Source organism: Balaenoptera borealis (assembly GCF_965194805.1).
Source record: "Balaenoptera borealis genome assembly, chromosome: 5".
Lineage (NCBI taxonomy): Eukaryota > Metazoa > Chordata > Mammalia > Artiodactyla > Balaenopteridae > Balaenoptera > Balaenoptera borealis.
This window is the reverse complement of record NC_138862.1, coordinates 134546232-134564633: the sequence shown is the minus strand read 5'-3', so window position 1 is coordinate 134564633 and position 18402 is coordinate 134546232. Positions and strand designations below refer to the sequence as shown.

Below are 18402 nucleotides of genomic sequence, written 5' to 3'. Positions count from 1 at the left end.
AGGTGGGTCAAAAAGGATCTTGCTGTGATTATTGTCATAGAGTGTTCTGCCTATGTTTTCCTCTAAGAGTCTGATAGTGTCTGGCCTTACATTTAAGTCTTTAATTCATTTTGAGTTTATTTTTGTGTATGGTGTTAAGGAGTGTTCTAATTTCATTCTTTTACATGTAGCTGTCCAGTTTTCCCAGCACCACTTATTGAAGAGGTTGTCTTTTCTCCACTGTATATTCTTGCCTCCTTTATCAAAGATAAGGTGACCATATGTGCGTGGGTTTATCTCTGGACTTTCTATCCTGTTCCATTGATCTATATTTCTGTTTTTGTGCCAGTACCATACTGTCTTGATTACTGTAGCTTTGTAATATAGTCTGAAGTCAGGGAGCCTGATTCCTCCAGCTCCGTTTTTCGTTCTCAAGATTGCTTCGGCTATTCGGGGTCTTTTGTGTTTCCATACAAATTGTGAAATTTTTTGTTCAGTTCTGTGAAAAATGCCATTGGTAGTTTGATAGGGATTGCATTAAATCTGTAGATTGCTTTATGTAGTAGAGTAATTTTCACAATGTTGATTCTTCCAGTCCAAGAACATGGTATATCTCTCTATCTATTTGTATCATCTTTAATTTCTTTCATCAGTGTCTTATAATTTTCTGCATACAGGTCTTTTGTCTCCTTAGGTAGGTTTATTCCTAGATATTTTATTCTTTTGTTGCAATGGTAAATGGGAGTGTTTTCTTAATTTCACTTTCAGATTTTTCATCATTAGTGTAAAGGAATGCAAGAGATTTCTGTGCATTAATTTTGTATCCTGCTACTTTACCAAATTCATTGATTAGCTCTAGTAGTTTTCTGGTAGCATCTTTAGGATTCTCTATGTATCGTATCATGTCATCTGCAAACAGTGACAGCTTTACTTCTTCTTTTCCGATTTGGATTCCGTTTATTTCTTTTTCTTCTCTGATTGCTGTGGCTAAAACTTCCAAAACTATGTTGAATAATAGTGGTGAGAGTGGGCAGCCTTGTCTTGTTCCTGATCTTAGTGGAAATGGTTTCAGTTTTTCACCATTGAGGACGATGTTGGTTGTGGGTTTGTCATATATGGCCTTTATTATGTTGAGGCAATTTCCCTCTATGCCTACTTTCTGGAGTGTTTGTATCATATATGGGTGTTGAATTTTGTCGAAAGCTTTCTCTGCATCTATTGAGATGATCATATGGTTTTTCTCCTTCAATTTGTTAATATGGTGTATCACATTGATTGATTTGCATATATTGAAGAATCCTTGCATTCCTGGGATAAACCCCACTTGATCATGGTGTATGATCCTTTTAATGTGCTGTTGGATTCTGTTTGCTAGTATTTTGCTGAGGATTTTTGCATCTATGTTCATCAGTGATATTGGCCTGTAGTTTTCTTTCTTTGTGACATCTTTGTCTGGTTTTGGTATCAGGCTGATGGTGGCCTCGTAGAATGATTTTGAGAGTGTTCCTCCCTCTGCTATATTTTGGAAGAGTTTGAGAAGGATAGGTGTTAGCTCTTCTCTAAATGTTTGATAGAATTCATCTGTGATAGCTTCTGTCTTCTGATTGCCCTTGCCTGTTGCCTTGAAGTTGCTGAAGTGCTGATGGAGTCAGTAAGGGCTGTGCATTGATTTTCAGGCACAAGGACTGTCACCAGCTCAGCTCCAGATACACTAGCAGGACCACCAGTTTTCAACAGTGCAGCGTCCAGGGCCAAGATGAAACGCATGTGGGAGTAAGTAGCCTGTGGCCTGACCCCTTGGAGAGTGCAGTGTGTGAACGTATGGAAAGAATGTGGTCAGTCATGTGGTGCCATTCCGTTTGGTCACCACAAAAATCACAGCTGTGCTTTTCTAGAAGCAGTGGTGAATGGGCTGTGCACAGCTCAGTTGAAGAGGCCTGAATCTGCATGCAAGTTGCTGGCTGTGGTCTGAACGTGTTCCCCCCAAACTCACATGTTGAAATCCTAACCCCCAAAGATGGTATTAGTAGGTGGGGCCTTTGGGAGGTACTTAAATCATTAGGGTGGGGCCCTCAGGAGTGGGATTAGTGCCTTATAAAAGAGGCTCCAGATTGATCCCAGCCCCTTCTGCCATATGACAAGGCCCTAGCTATGACCCAGGAAGAGGGCCTCACCAAAAGGTGGCCACGCTGGTGCCTTGACCTAGGAATTCCCAGCCTCCAGAACTGTGAGCAAAAAAAGTCTGTTGTTTATAAGCCACCCAGCCTGTGCTGCTTTGCTGTAGCAGCCCAAACAGACTAAGCACCTGTTATAAACTTCTTGGCAGAGAAGAGACCCCAGCCTCCTAATCTAACTTCTCCATGTCTCCAGATCAGGGGTGGGAAACTCTCTGTGAAGGGCTAGATGGTGAATATTTTAGGTTCCATGGGCCATATGATTTCTGTTACCATTACAACTCTGCTCCTATAACACAGAAGCAGCCATGGACAATGTGAATTAATGAGTATGGGTGTGATTTAGTAAAACATGGTTTTCAAACTGCAGGTGAATTTCATATAATTTTCACGTGGCACAAAATATTATTTTTCCTTTGATTTTTTTCAATCATTTAAAAGTATTCAAGCAATTCTTAACTCACAAGATGTACAGAAACAAATAGCAGGTCAGATTTAGCCTGTGGGCTATATGGTTTGTGGACCCCTCCTGTAGATGTTCCAACTCAGAAGCTTCTCTCTAAAATCTACTTGCTCTGTTGGTGCTGGTTGAATAGTTAGGAAGCTTGGCAAAAATTATTTTTCAGTCGATGTGCATTTATATTGTTCTTGCAATGCAACACATCATCATATAGGCTGATGTTTGGAAACAAAGGAGAAAAAAAGTACTGAAAATTATTTCCAAACCTCAAGCTGATAATGTGTTTAGATGCCGATTGTTTTCAAGTCTTGCCTGTACCTGAGTGGTAACCTAATAACACAGTTACCATGGCAACAAGAGAGTCCCAGGATCTGGAAGTGAGGGAGTTGGAACTAAACTTTCCCACCCCTCCCTCATTCCACTCGTCCTTGGTGGGAGGAGATTATGGAGAAGGCTTTTGTTAAGCTCCCAGTCGATAATTTTCAAAGACAAGAAAAGCAACTCGCTTATTTCACCCTTAAAATTTAATAATGTGGTGTTGTCAGATTTTTGATCTAAGACTTCATTACTTTTGCAAAGTATACAACATCTCACTTCCTAGCACATTACAAAATGCTTTAAATAATTAAAATGAAAGCAGTTTTGCCAAAATAAGTGACCAAGATGCAGTCCAGTGAATTTATTCCCGGTTTGCTGTTTTCTTCCTTACTGCTTGACTGAATTTGACCAAATGTCTTCTGGCTCACGGATACAGTTTGGGCTACTCCCCCATGGATGGTGCTGCTCCTCTGGCAGAATAATGTGCCATCCCCTTATATTCCATGTCACGAAGTCCCACACCATTCCAGAAAAGGTGAAGAGGAAGTTGAGGCTGCAGGGCTGAGGATCTTCTGAGAATGTTGTGTTTCCTCAGGTTCTAAGACTTAGAGGACAGCCAGAAGAGGGGGAATCTTGTCTTCTTTCCCTACCTGGTAATGTACTGGCCACATCCTCAGCATGTGGGCAGCAACTGTTGGGATGCAAAGAACAATAAATGACATTTGTCCCCAAGGAGATTATAATGCAGGGAAAGCACCAAACTTCAAACTGAAAAACTAAGTAACAACACAGTGGTTATGTAATCTGAGGTGACGGTTAAAGAAAGTATCCAAGTGGGACCATAGCCATGTGCCAAACAGAGCAGATGGTGAGAGCGTCAAGGTGAGAAAACGAAGTCGAGGATGTCTCTGGGGGAAGAGGGAACTTGGCCTCGGCCTTAACAGAGATGTAGGATTTGAAGGGTAAAGAGAAGGGGGTAACTGGAGGCCAGCACATTTGGAGTCCGAGTCTTAGTTTCACCAGTAGATGGCTTTCTGAGCTTAGACAAGTGGTTTTTTCTGAGGTTCAGTTTTCTCATCTGCGAAATGGTCATCATATTATTGCCACAGCTGAGTACCTAGGAAGTGGACTTGGGGATGGGGATTTCTGTGCAGGAGGTCTGTGAGGGGGTGTCTTTGAGGCCAACATCTGCAGAAAGGAGGGCAAAGGATGCAGACTGGGCACAGGGACATGCCAAGCTGTGACGTGGTCTCAGTGGAGGTCTCTGCTGATTCTGCAGAGAGCTGTAAATCTGGGCCGGCCCTGCAGGGCTCCCCTGAGTTGGGAGTGAGAGGGCCAGGCCTATATGATCCCAGGTCAACCAAGCACTGGATGTGGGCTACCCCAGAAAGGAACTGTGACAAGGAATTACTCAGCCAAGTCAATCCCCACAGGGGCTGACGGCGGAGGGCCGACCCCCAGGGGCACCCCCAGCAGCTGGGGAGTATGCGCAGGGCCTGCTGAGATGAGTCAGTGACTTAATACAAGTAAAACTGATACATACGAGAGGCATTCTTAAAGAAGAATCAAGTATTTGGTACCCATCTCTAAAGAGTAAAGAAGACAGCTTTTTATTCAAAAGGCTGTAAGGAAGGGAACACAAGGGATGTATTATAGGGATACTAATTGCATCAGGTAAATCAAATTAATTTTTTTTTTTGAAAAATGTCAAGCCTAAGAAAAGTTGTAAGAATAGCACAATGAACACCTATGTCTGCTTCATCTAGATTCACCGATTATTATTTTGCCACATTTGCATAATCTCTCTATATCTATCTATATAATATATATAAATTATTGTAATTATTTTTACAGTGTAATTTGAGAATAAATTTCATTCACCATGATTCTTTACTTCTAAATATTTAAATGTGCAACTCCTAAGAACAAAGACATTCATTTATAGAATCATAGTAAATGATTAAATTTAAGAAATTTCACATTGATATACTATTTGATATACCAATCTATATCCAAATTTTACCAATTGCCCCAATAATGGCCTTTATAGCAATTGTTTTTTCTGATCCAGGATACAAACCAGGATCACACATTTCATTTCATTGTTACGCCCCTTTGGTGTCGTTTATTCTGGAACAGATCTTCAGTTACTTGCCATCTTTCATGATACTGACATTTTTGAAGATTACAGGCCAGTTGTGTAGAATGTCCCTCAATTTGGATTTGTCTGGTATTTCCTCATGATCAGATCCAAGTTATACATTTTTTATGGTATCCTATATGTGATTCTGTGTCCTTCGGAATTTTTAAAAACGTCATTTTTGGAAGTTGTAGACGTATACAGGAGTAGTCAGAGTAGTATAATTAATCCCAACGGACTCATCAGCCAGTTCAACAATCAACAACTCATGGCAAACCTTGTTTTGTCTCCACTCCCATCTATTCTCCCATGTTGCTTTTAAGAACGTACCATCCATCACAACTTTTTTTTTTTTAACATCTTTATTGGAGTATAATTGCTTTACAATGGTGTGTTAGTTTCTGCTTTATAACAAAGTGAATCAGTTATACATATACATATGTCCACATATCTCTTCCTTCTTGCGTCTCCCTCCCTCCCACCCTCCCTAACCCACCCCTCTAGGTGGTCACAAAGCACCGAGCTGATCTCCCTGTGCTATGCGGCTGCTTCCCACTAGCTATCTATTTTAGGTTTGGTAGTGTACATATGTCCATGCCACTTTCTCACTTCATCCCAGCTTCCGCTTCCCCATCCCCATATCCTCAAGTCCATTCTCTAGTAGGTCTGCATCTTTATTCCCATCTTGCCCCTAGGCTCTTCATGACCTTTTTTTTTTTTTTTTAGATTCCATATATATGTGTTAGCATACGGTATTTGTTTTTCTCTTTCTGACTTACTTCACTCTGTATGACAGCACATCTTTTCATCCATTATTCTTTCAGTAATATGTGAATTTTAATCTGCTCTTACTTCCCTTGGATGTTCATGAGCATTTCAAACTCAGGATGTTCAAAACTGAACTCCTGATTTCCTGAACCAAGTTTACTTCTTCTACAGCTTTCCCCATCTTTACATAAGAAAGGTAGGACCTAGGTAAGAACAAACCTTTTCATCCTCCCTTGTGTGAGAGTGAGGCTCTGTAAGGAAGTGGGGAGGAACAGGTGATGATTGTAGTGCAGTGTTCCTTCACGATCCCTCAGCTGGAATCCCCGGGGCTTAGTGAGCATAAATACATGCAGTGTCAGGCAAAGGGTGACCCTAGCATAGTGGTCAAGAGGGAAGGCCAGGGCAGGGGACAGTAGCTGCTGGGATTTATGTCCCTGTTTCTCATTACTAGTGTGTGTCCTTGGACAAGTTACCCAACCTCCTTGTGCCTGATAATTCTCATCTATAAAATGTGATGGCTTCTACCTCGTGAGGTTGTTCTGAGCGTTAGTTGGGATTATGAATGTATGAAATGCACTTAGGATACTTCACGGCACATAGTAAGTACTCAATAAATGTTAACGACTTAAAATAGACTCTGGATATACATGTGGTTGCTTCCTTTTGAAAAACCTTAAGCAAATATCTGAAGGTGTTGTAATGTGTTAGCCTGCTAAGTGATGTTTCATACCTGAGGGCATCTGTGGGCAAAGAAGCTGTCTGTGAAGCCATTTATAGAGCATTATTTTTAGCATACAAAAAGAAGTGCCAATTTGCTGGGAAAATGTCATGAAGTTGTTGAATATAAAAGCCAGCCATTTACCATCCTCCAACACTTGGCTTCCTGTCGGGACCACTTCTTACTCCTGCTGGGAGACTGTCCACAAATGGAACGCCCCTGCTGGGGCCCAGGCAGCACTCACTTTGAGCAGTTGTTAGGTGGGGGGCCAATCAAAGTCATTCAAATATCTGCAGAATCACAAGAAGTAAGTGTGGGCTTCCTTTCTGGCTGAGTAATTTCCATGGACGTTTGAAGTGATGTTGCTATTCATACGTAGATGGATGGATGGATGGGTGGCTGGAAGGATGGGTGGCTGGCTGGCTGGGCCTCTGTGGCTTCATGCACCTCCTGAAGCCTCTACCTTCAGGGCAGGAGTTTCTGGATTTCTCTTAAGAAGAGCTTTCTTCACCACTGTCAACTGCATTCAGTTCCAGGCCTGGGCCCAGGCTTTCACTGGAGGCCAAAGAGGAGGACCTATGGAATGACAGCGGGTCAGCTTTTAGCAGTGAGTGTGTAAGTGACACACTGTTGCCGAGGGACCAATCCTGTAACTCACACAGGCCAAGGCAGTGAGTCACGCATGAAGGGCTTGTTCAATCTGAGTGAATGATTCTCTTGGCCTTTATATATCAGGTGATCTCACTGGTGTCCTCAGCCTTGCTACTTAAAGTGTGGCCCACAGACCAGCAGCATTGACATCACTGGGAAGCTTGTGAGAAATGCAGAATCAGAATCTGCGTTTTAATAAACTCTCTGGAGATTCATGTACATGTTAAAGTTTGAGAAGCACTGATTCAAGAGGATTTCACCCTGGGACAGTTTATTACCAGAATATGAGTTGGGCTCAATCTTAACAAAAGCCAAGTATTATATAAAAATATATTTATATATGTATGTTTTTAAGGCCTCTATTTTTTAGACTTTTTTGTTTACTTGTTTTCCATTTATTTTATTAAGGAAGAGATCATTTATATCTAGTATGGTTCTATAAGGTTTGACAAATTCATCACTCTTTTATCTGTATACAATAAAATTCACTTTTTAAATTATACAGTTCTATCAATTTTGATAAGTACCTATAGTTATACAAACATCAGCACCATCGAGACTGAAAGATGGTTTTCTCACTGCCGAAACTTCCCTTGTGCTCCCCCTTTGTAGTCCATCTCTCCTGTCATCCCTGCCCCTGGTAACCATGTATCTGTTTTCTGTCCTTATTAGTGTTGCCTGTTGCAGAAAATCACATAAGTGGACTCATCACTTACATCATAGGCACCAAATGTAACTGATAGTAGTTGTGGACATGGATGCAGATCTATGAATAATCATGTGTTAGACCCTTGTAGTTCTGAATACCTTTATTCTCCACAGAATTGTCACAAAGAGAGCCAGGTTTGGGGTTAAGTCTCAGGCCCCTCAGAGCAGTTATCCCTAAGGCTTCTGGACCCAAGAAGCCAAATGTTAGAGACTCACTACCCAGGAAATTCTGAGGCTGAACTTTGCTGTGAGGGGCCTGTCAGGCTCTTGCCTTAGTGACTGGGGACAATGGGGGTAGGAGTGGCCTCCACTATCTTGCTCAGTGGGACCAAGTTCTAGGGCTGGGATCCACCTTACTAAGACCAGCCTGAGAAGGAAAAGCCATGGAGAAGGCCTGAAGGTCTGGGGGTGGGTTCTGAGCCCATTTATCCTGTTGGATGCTGACTCCCTGAAAAATATCTGGGCCCTGGAGAGGTAGGATCCTTTTGTGGGGACCACAACACTGAATCACCTCTGCGTTGCCAGTTCATGAAGAGAGCACAGGAAAAACAAACTATTGTCTGCATGCATTGTGTCCCCGATCTGGGAACTACAATGACACAGATATCAGGCTTCTTGACGTTGTCCCACAGCTCACTGATGCTCTGGTCAATTTTTTTAGGCTTTTTCCTACATCTGTTTCATTTTGCACAGTTTCTATTGCTATGTCTTCAACTTAATGTTTTCTTCTGCAATGTCTAAACTGCTATTAATCCCATCCAGTGTATTTTTTATCTCAGACATTGTAGTTTTCATCTCAGGAAGTTTGATTTGGGTCTTTTTGAAAAATATGTTCCATGTCTCTGATTAACATGTTCAATATTTCCTCTATTTGAACAAGTAGAATACAGTTATAATAACTATTTTATGTCCTTGTCTGCTAATTTTAACATTGGTGTCATATCTGGGTTGGTTTTGATTAGTTTATTTCTCTCCTTATTATAGATCATATTTTTCTACTCTGTATGCCTGGTAATTTTTATTGAATGTCAGGCATTGCGAATTTTTCCTTGTTGGGTCCTGGATATTTTTGTATTCCAGTAAACAGTCTTGACCTTTGTTTTAGGATTCAGTTATGTTACTTAGAAACAGTTTGATTCAGCTTTGTTATGCGGGACCAGAGCAGCAATTAAACTATCCCTTATTATTGCCCATGACCGAAGAAAGACTCTTCTGTGTGTTCCACCCAGTGGCCAGTGAATTATCAGGTTGGCTTGGTGGGTATTAAGAGGCACTGGCCTGGCCCTGTGTGAGCTCCAAGCACTATTCTCTCTAACTCACACTGTTATTTCCTTCCCCTCAGTGATTCCCTCACGCACATGTACTGATCTCTACTGAGCCGAATCATTAGTTTCTGTGTGGGTATACAGAGGCTTATTTGTTTTAAATTTTTAGAAACTGCTTTTATTTTATTACTTTTGTTTCTTGATTATGTAAAGTGTTTCCATGAGTCCAAAGTCAAATTCATAAAAAGGCATATTTAATGAAGACTAGTCTCTGTCCTTACCCTAATGGCTCCCTTTCCCAAAAAGGAATAATTAAAAAAATTTTTATGGCTCATTCTTTCATTTTTAAAATATATTCAAATATTTTTATTCTGAAGAAATTGGTAGCACACTATACACACTTTTGTCAGCTTCCCTTAGGAGTGTATACTGAAGATTACTTCATAGTTGTATATAGCAGTATACTTCATTCCTTTTCATAGCTTTCAACATTTCCTTTGTGCAGATGGACTGCTGTCTATTCAGCCTGTCCCCTAGATGGACATATGGGTTTCCCAGTCCTTCGCTGTTACAAATAGTTCTATAGTGAATAATCTCGTGCAGTCAGCTTTTTTCTTTTGTTGCCAGTTTCTCTTTGAGAGAGATTTCTGTAAGTGGGATTGCTTGGTCAAAATAAAAATGCATAGTATTATTTTGGTAGACATTTCCAAATGTCATTTTGCATTTCTACCAGTAATGTATGAGAATGCTTTTTCTTCAGTTTCCCCACAGAGTACATCAAACTTCTGTATTTTATATTTTATATTATCTTTCTATGTCTGTCTGTCTATCTTTTTTGTAAATGTAGTCTTTCACTGTGGGGTCTATTTTACTTGCTTTTGTTATATTTTTTGGAATTTAGGAAGCTGTACAGTAAGTACCCTACATACGAACGAGTTTCTTTCCAAGACTTTTTTGTAAGTCCAATTTGTTCCTAAGTCCAATAACCTTAACCTAAGTACCCAACTAACACAATCGGCCATATAGTACTGTACTGTAATAGGTTTATAATACTTTTCACACAAATAATACATAAAAAACTAGCAAACACAAAAAGTAAAGAAAACATTTTAAATCTTTCAGTATAGTACCTTGAAAAGTACGGTAGTATAGTACTGGCATACAGGGGCTGGCACCGAGTGAACAGGCAAGAAGAGTTACTGGCTGGAGGAGGGAGAGGAGGTGGGAGATGATAGAGCTGAAGGAACGGTGGGTGTTTGTATTTCGACAGCATCTTATTTCCTGAGCTCAGGCTTCTCCTTGTCAAATGTAGGTATTTAACACAAAGAACTTACTATCTGAGGCTTTCCAAGTGCTTTATGAATAAAGCTCATTCTGTCTGACTGATTGAAATAACCCTTCAGTGGAGAAATAGATAAAGCAATGGTTCTTTTCTCCTCCACTTTTCAAATCTCATTGAAGAGGTGTTAGTTATGCCTCCAACATTCCATTTCTTTAATAAAAGGTCGGTGTCAGGCAGCACTTCTGAAGGAACTGCTGATTGAAACCAACATTTCAATTTCAAAACAACAAACAAAAGCTTGTGTGTAAGGAAGGCTTGGTGACCGGCAAACAAGGGGTCCTTCCCCAAAGAGCAGCCTTTCCAAATATACATGTAAGGTTTAAGAGATCCTGTAAAGAGCCAGCCAAGCTTCCTCCTACTCAGCTGTCTCAAGGTCTGCAATCAATTAATTGTGCTTTTCTTGAGAGTCTGTGAAATGGAAGGTTCTAAGTGTCGTGAGGTACGTAAGGGAGAAACCTTACACCCTGCCTAGGGAGATTGGACACCCTGAGTGTGATTCACAAGACTAGGGTGAATGCCAAGTGCTGCCCAATTGGAGCCAACGCCCAGGAAGTTCAGAGGAGGAGCCCATCTCCTCCAAAGGGATGGACAGGCCCTCGCACTGCCCAGCTGATACCTTCTCCCTCAAGTGGACCTGTTGTGTCTGTTGCCTGCCCTAGGAATGACTTTCCCCTTTCTATGAAGGCAAGGTTCAGCCTCTTAGCTGTAACCCAGGTGTCAGCCAGCTTGTCCTGCCCCTCCAGGGTCTGGGCAGCTTAGGCTCAAGTCCTAAGTCCGTGTCTTGTGGTAGTTCACAGCCCTTCCCGAGACATCTGCAAGTCCTTGGGTATCATGAGTATCTTCTCTCTGTTGCCTCCATTCTGTGCCATATTGGCTTAGACTGAAAATCTAGCCTCTTTATTCATTTTCCTTAACATCCTTACTCACCCAAGTTAACCACGAAGGCACTGGACCTTTTTTGATGATTTGGAAGCTAGTGGTAAAGGCTTCATGTCACAAGGACTTAAGCAACTTCAAATAATCATTAGCCATCCCTGTTCTTAAAAATGTGCTTTCACTTCCTGTTACAGGTAGACTCACTGGAAAGCAGGCTCTGAGATGATTTTCCTGCAGAAAGTTTTCCTGCGGGGGCCGGCTCCCTGGATCCACATGTGAGGGGGAGGGGAGGAAGCAGGACTGGACAGAGGTATAAGCTGAGCTGGGGTCAACAAGGCCTTGTCCGGTGTATGGGCTGCGCTGAAGCTGGGATGGCCCTGCCTGCAAAGTTGTCCCACATTGGCTTGAGGGGACTCAGCTCAAGAGCCCTGTACCCACCAGTCACCGGCTGCAGGAACACAGGGAGGGCGTGAGCCCTGACGAGGCGGCTCTTGAGCTCAGCTGAGGGCAATTCCCCAAGAGGGCTGCCTGCTGGGGTGTTCCCGGCTGCTGGGGAACCAGACTTCCCTCCTGATGAGGGATCTTGACGTACAGACCAGCGTCCACTGTGCCCCCCAGGGGTCTCCAATCCCCATTTCCTGCCATCTGTTGCTTTCCTCCCTTTCTTGGGAGCAAAATGAAATGTTCTCAGGCCAGCGCCTTAGCCTTTCCTTCTGCTTTTGGGCTTTTGCTCATTTCTGTGTCCTCAGGATCTCATCTTCCCCCAAAAAGTCTTCTGTACCTGTTTTTTCTAGACACGTGTGTGTGTGTGTGTGTGTGTGTGTGTGGTGTGTGTGTGTGTGTGTGTGTGTGTGTGTGTGTACCAGCTGAAGTTTAACACACTTGTACCCTAATTCCATCTGTCCTATTTCAGTAACAGGAGGGGGTATCAGAGGTTGCCTCCAAGCCCCAGTTTCTTCACCTGTGAAATGGAAGCATCATTAGCATGGGTATCAAATGGCGCTCTACTGAGTACTCAGCGGACACCCTGCCTCCCTGCTCAAACCTCTTTCCTGACCTTCCAGTTGCCACTCTACAGCCCCGACTTATGAGCTGGTGTTTAATTGACTATGAAAGTGCTTGTTAGTCAGTTAGACTTTTTCACAAATTTTTTTCACAGATTTGAAATCCTACTTCCAAGGAAACGATCCTAAAGAGGTCCTGTAGCTGTTGGCAACCTCAGAACAGATGTCCAGGGTTGGGGGGCGGGGGGACACAAGTTCAAGGACTTCTGAGGCCATGTTCGTGTTCATGGACTGAGGCGTCTTCAGTCTTCCTGGTGTCTCCTGGTTACTCTCCCTTGTTCAAGATTGTTTCTTCTTGGTCCATAAATCAAATATGTTCCATGTCTTTGACTCCCATTAAGACCATGCCTGAATTACAGTAAACTTATACTTCTCCTAGCTGGAGGCAATAGGCATTATTTTTAAACAACTAAGCATGTTTGTGATAAAATTAGAATGAATTAACACAGCTGTTTCTATATTATTTTGAAATATCTAGAGTCTGTTCAGTGCTGAAAACCCTAAACACCACCAGGAACCACAGGTTAAGGAGAAGCTCTCATGTTTATTGCTGTATTTGTTGAGTTTTGACTCTCATCATTTTTTTTTTCATTCAAAAGACCCAGTTTATTTCAGTTGGCTAGATATCAATTTAAAACATTTGAGTAGACAGTGTATTACTAATTACACTCTTGAATGCCCTCAAAACACTGCACATTTATATAATCAAATTCTTTTAAAAAATGTTTTTCTTCCAGTTTTATTGAGCTATAATTGACATACAGCACTGTATAAGTTTAAGGTGTATAGCATAACAATTTGACTTACATACATCATGAAATTATGACCACAATGTTTAGTGAACATCCATCACCTCTTACAGATACAAAATAAAAGAAAAAGAAAATTTTTCTTACCTGTGATAACTCTTAACAACTTTCATATACAACATACTGTAGTGTTAATTATATTCATCATGTTCTACATTACATCCCAGTACTTATTTATCTTATAACTGGAAGTGTGTACCTTTTGACTGCCTTCATCCAGTACCCCCTCCCCCCACCTCGGATAATCACAAATCTGAACTCTTTTTCTATGAGTTTGTTGAAGTATAAATGACCCACAACACTCTGTTAGTTCCAGGTGCACAACATAGTGATTCGATATTTCTGTATGTTACAGAATAATCACCATGATAAGTCTAGTTACTGTTTGTAGCCATACAAAGATATTACATAGTTATTGACTACATTCCCAGTGCTGTACATTTCATCCCTGTGACTCGTCTATTTTGTAACTGGAAGTTCATACCTCTTAATCTCCCTCACCTATTTCACTCATCCCTCCCACCCCCTGCCATCTGGCAACCACTTGTTTGTGCTCTGTATCTATGAGTCTGTTTCTGTTTTGTTACATTTGTTCATTTGTTTTGTTTTTTAGATTCTACATGTAAGTGAAATCACATGGTATTTGTCTTTCTTCATCTGATTTATTTCACGTAGCATGACACCCTCAAGGAAGGTCCATCCCTGTTGTTGCAAATGACAAGATTTCATTCTTTTCTATGGCTGAGTAATATTCCATTGTATATGTATATGTGTATAAAATGTATATATACAGGGTATATATATAATGTTTATATATAGTGTGTGTGTGCATATATATATGTGTGTGTGTATATATACATATACATATATACATATGTGTGTGTGTGTATATATATATATATATATATATAAACATCTTCTTTATCCATTCATCTATCAATGGACACTTAGGTTGCTTCCACATCTTGGCTGTTATAAATAATGCTGCAGTAAACATAGTGCATATATCTTTTAAAATTAATGTTTTGTTTTCTTCCGGTAAATACCCAGTACTGAAATTACTGGATCATATGGTAGTTCTATTTTCAATCTTTTGAGGAACCTTCATACTGTTATCCACAGTGGCTGCACCAATTTACATTCCGACCAACAGTGTACAAGGGATCCCTTTTCTCTGCATCCTCATCAATATTTGTCATTTCTTGTCTTTTTTCTTTTTTAACAACTTTATTGGATATAATTGCTTTACAATGGTGTGTTAGTTTCTGCTTTATAACAAAGTGAATCAGCTACACATATACATATATACCCATATCTCTTCCCTCTTGCATCTCCCTCCCACATTCCTTATCCCACTCCTCTAGGTGGTCACAAAGAACCGAGCTGATCTCCCTGTGCTATGCGGCTGCTTCCCACTAGCTATTTCTTTTACATTTGGTAGTGTATATATGTCCATGCCACTCTCTCTCTTCATCCCAGCTTACCCTTCCCTCTTACCGTGTCCTCAAGTCCATTCTCTAGTAGGTCTGCATATTTATTCCCATCTTGCCCCTTCGTTCTTCATGACCATTTTCTTTTCTTTTTTTTTTAGATTCCATATATATGTGTTAGCATACGGTATTTGTTTTTCTCTTTCTGACTTACTTCACTCTGTATGACAGACTCTGGGTCCATCCACCTCACTACAAATAACTCAATTTCGTTTCTTTTTATGGCTGAGTAATGTTCCATTGTATATATGTGCCACATCTTCTTTATCCATTCATCTGTAAATGGACACTTAGGTTGCTTCCATGTCCTGACTATTGCAAATAGAGCTGCAAGGAACATTGTGGTACATGACTCTTTTTGAATTATGGTTTTCTCAGGGTATATGTCCAGTAGTGGGATTCCTAGGTCGTATGGTAGTTCTATTTTTAGTTTTTTAAGAAACCTCCATACTGTTCTCCATAGTGTCTGTATCAATTTACATTCCACCAACAGGGCAAGAGGGTTCCCTTTTCTCTACACCCTCTCCAGCATTTATTGTTTGTAGATTTTTGGATGTTGGCCATTCTGACTGGTGTGACGTGATACCTCATTGTAGCTTTGATTTGCGTTTCTCTAATGATTAATGATGTTGAGCATTCTTCCCTGTGTTTGTTGGCAATCTGTATATCTTCTTTGGAGAAATGTCTATTTAGGTCTTCTGCCTGTTTTTGGATTGGGTTGTTTCTTTTTTTTTGATATTGAGCTGCATGAGCTGTATGTAAATTTTGGAGATTAATCCTTTGTCAGTTGCTTCATTTGCAAATATTTTCTCCCATTCTGAAGGTTGTCTTTTCGTGTTGTTTATGGTTTCCTTTGCTGTGCAAAAGCTTTTAAGTTTCATTAGGTCCCCCTTTTTTATTTTTGTTTTTATTTCCATTCCTCTAGCAGGTGGGTCAAAAAGGATTTTGCTGTGATTTATGTCATAGAGTGTTCTGTCTATGTTATCCTCTAAGAGTTTGATAGTGTCTGGCCTTACATTTAGGTCTTTAATCCATTTTGAGTTTATTTTTGTGTATGGTGTTAGGGAGTGTTCTAATTTCATGCTTTTACATGTAGCTGTCCAGTTTTCCCAGCACCACTTATTGAAGAGGCTGTCTTTTCTCCACTGTGTATTCTTGCCTCCTTTATCAAAGATAAGGTGACCATATGTGCGTGGGTTCATCTCTGGGCTTTCTATCCTGTTCCGTTGATCTATATTTCTGTTTTTGTGATAGTACCATACTGCCTTGATTACTGTAGCTTTGTAGTATAGTCTGAAGTCAGGGAGCCTGATTCCTCCAGCTCCATTTTTCTTTCTCAAGATTGCTTTGGCTATTCGGGGCCTTTTGTGTTTCCATACAAATTGTGACATTTTTTGTTCTAGTTCTGTGAAAAAATGTCATTGGTAGTTTGACAGGGATTGCATTGAATCTGTGGATTGCTTTGGATAGTATACTCATTTTCACAAAGTTGATTCTTCCAATCCAAGAATATGGTATATCACTCCATCTATTTGTATCATCTTGAATTTCTTTCATCAGTGTCTTATAATTTTCTGCATACAGGTCTTTTGTCTCCTTAGGTAGGCTTATTCCTAGGTATTTTATTCTTTTTGTTGCAATGGTAAATGGGAATGTTTTCTTAATTTCACTTTCAGATTTTTCATCATTAGTGTGTAGGAATGCAAGAGATTTCTGTGCATTAATTTTGTATCCTGAAACTTTACCAAATTCATTGATTAGCTCTAGTAGTTTTCTGGGGGCATCTTTAGGATTGTCTATGTGTAGTATCATGTCATCTGAAAACAGTGGCAGCTTTACTTCTTCTTTTCTGATTTGGATTCCTTTTATTTCTTTTTCCTCTCTGATTGCTGTAGCTAAAACTTCCAAAACTATGTTGAATAATAGTGGTGAGAGTGGGCAGCCTTGTCTTGTTCCTGATCTTAGTGGAAATGGTTTCAGTTTTTCACCATTGAGGACAATTTTGGCTGTGGGTTTGTCATATATGGCCTTTATTATGTTGAGCTAAGTCCCCTCTATTCCTACTTTCTGGAGGGCTTTTATCATAAATGGGTGTTGAATTTTGTCAAAACCTTTCTCTACATCTATTGAGATGATCATATGGTTTTTCTCCTTCAATTTGTTAATAAGGTGTATCACATTGATACATTAATATTGAAGAATCCTTGCATTCCTGGGATAAACCCCACTTGATCATGGTGTATGATCCTTTTAATGTGCTGTTGAATTCTGTTTGCTAGTATTTTGTTGAGAATTTTTGCATCTATGTTCATCAGTGATATTGGCCTGTAGTTTTCTTTGTGACATCTTTGTCCAGTTTTGGTATCAGGGTGATGGTGGCCTCGTAGAATGAGTTTGGGAGTGTTCCTCCCTCTGCTCTATTTTGGAAGAGTTTGAGAAGGATAGGTGTTAGCTCTTCTTTAAATGTTTGATAGAATTCGCCTGTGAAGCCATCTGGTCCTGGACTTTTGTTTGTTGGAAGATTTTTAATCACAGTTTCAATTTCAGTGCTTGTGATTGGTCTGTTCATATTTTCTATTTTTTTTCTGGTTCAGTCTCGGAAGATTGTGCATTTCTAAGAATTTGTCCATTTCTTCCATGTTGTCCATTTTATTGGCATATAGTTGTTTGTAGTAATCTCTCATGATCCTTTGTATTTCTGCAGTGTCAGTTGTTACTTCATCTTTTTCATTTCTAATTCTACTGATTTGAGTCTTCTCTGTTTTTTTCTTGATGAGTCTGGCTAATGGTTTATCAATTTTGTTTATCTTCTCGAAGAATCAGCTTTTAGTTTTATTGATCTTTGCTATCATTTCCTTCATTTCTTTTTCATTTATTTCTGATCTGATCTTGATGATTTCTTTCCTTCTGCTAATTTTGGGAATTTTTTGTTCTTCTTTCTCTAATTGCTTTAGGTGTAAGGTTAGGTTGTTTTTGTGAGATGTTTCTTGTTTCTTAAGATAGCATTGTGTTGCTATATACTTCCCTCTTAGAACTGCTTTTGCTGCATCCCATAGGTTTTGGGTTGTTGTGTTTTCATTGTCATTTGTTTCTAGGTATTTGTTGATTTTCTCTTTGATTTCTTCAGTGATCTCTTGGTTATTAAGCAGTGTATTGTTTAGCCTCCATGTGTTTGTATTTTTTACAGATTTTTTTCCTGTAATTGATATCTAGTCTCATAGCGTTGTGGTCAGAAAAGATACTTTATACGATTTCAATTTTCTTAAATTTACCAAGGCTTGATTTGTGACCCAAGATATGATCTATCCTGGAGAATGTTCCATGAGCACTTGAGAAAAAGTGTATTCTGTTGTTTTTGGATGGAAAGTCCTATAAATATCAATTAAGTCTATCTTGTTTAATGTATCATTTAAAGCTTGTGTTTCCTTGTTTATTTTCATTTTGGATGATCTGTCCATTGGTGAAAGTGGGGTGTTAAAGTCCCCTACTATGATCGTGTTACTGTTGATTTCCCCTTTTATGGCTGTTAGTATTTGCCTTATGTATTGAGGTGCTCCTATGTTGGGTGCATAAAGATTTACGATTGTTTTATCTTCTTGTTGGATTGATCCCTTGATCATTATGTAGTGTCCTTCTTTGT

At 40.0% G+C, this 18402-nt stretch overlaps 1 protein-coding gene across 1 annotated transcript in view; it reads left to right on the top strand.

Moving 5' to 3' along the window:
* Positions 1–18402, top strand: part of NEK11 (NIMA related kinase 11) — a gene marked incomplete at its 3' end in the record, with an annotated part of 277731 nt that overhangs the window by 224327 nt on the left and 35002 nt on the right. Inside the window, 1 exon segment of the mRNA XM_082393620.1 lies at positions 1656–1752. Within this exon segment, the coding sequence (XP_082249746.1) occupies positions 1656–1752 (97 nt within the window).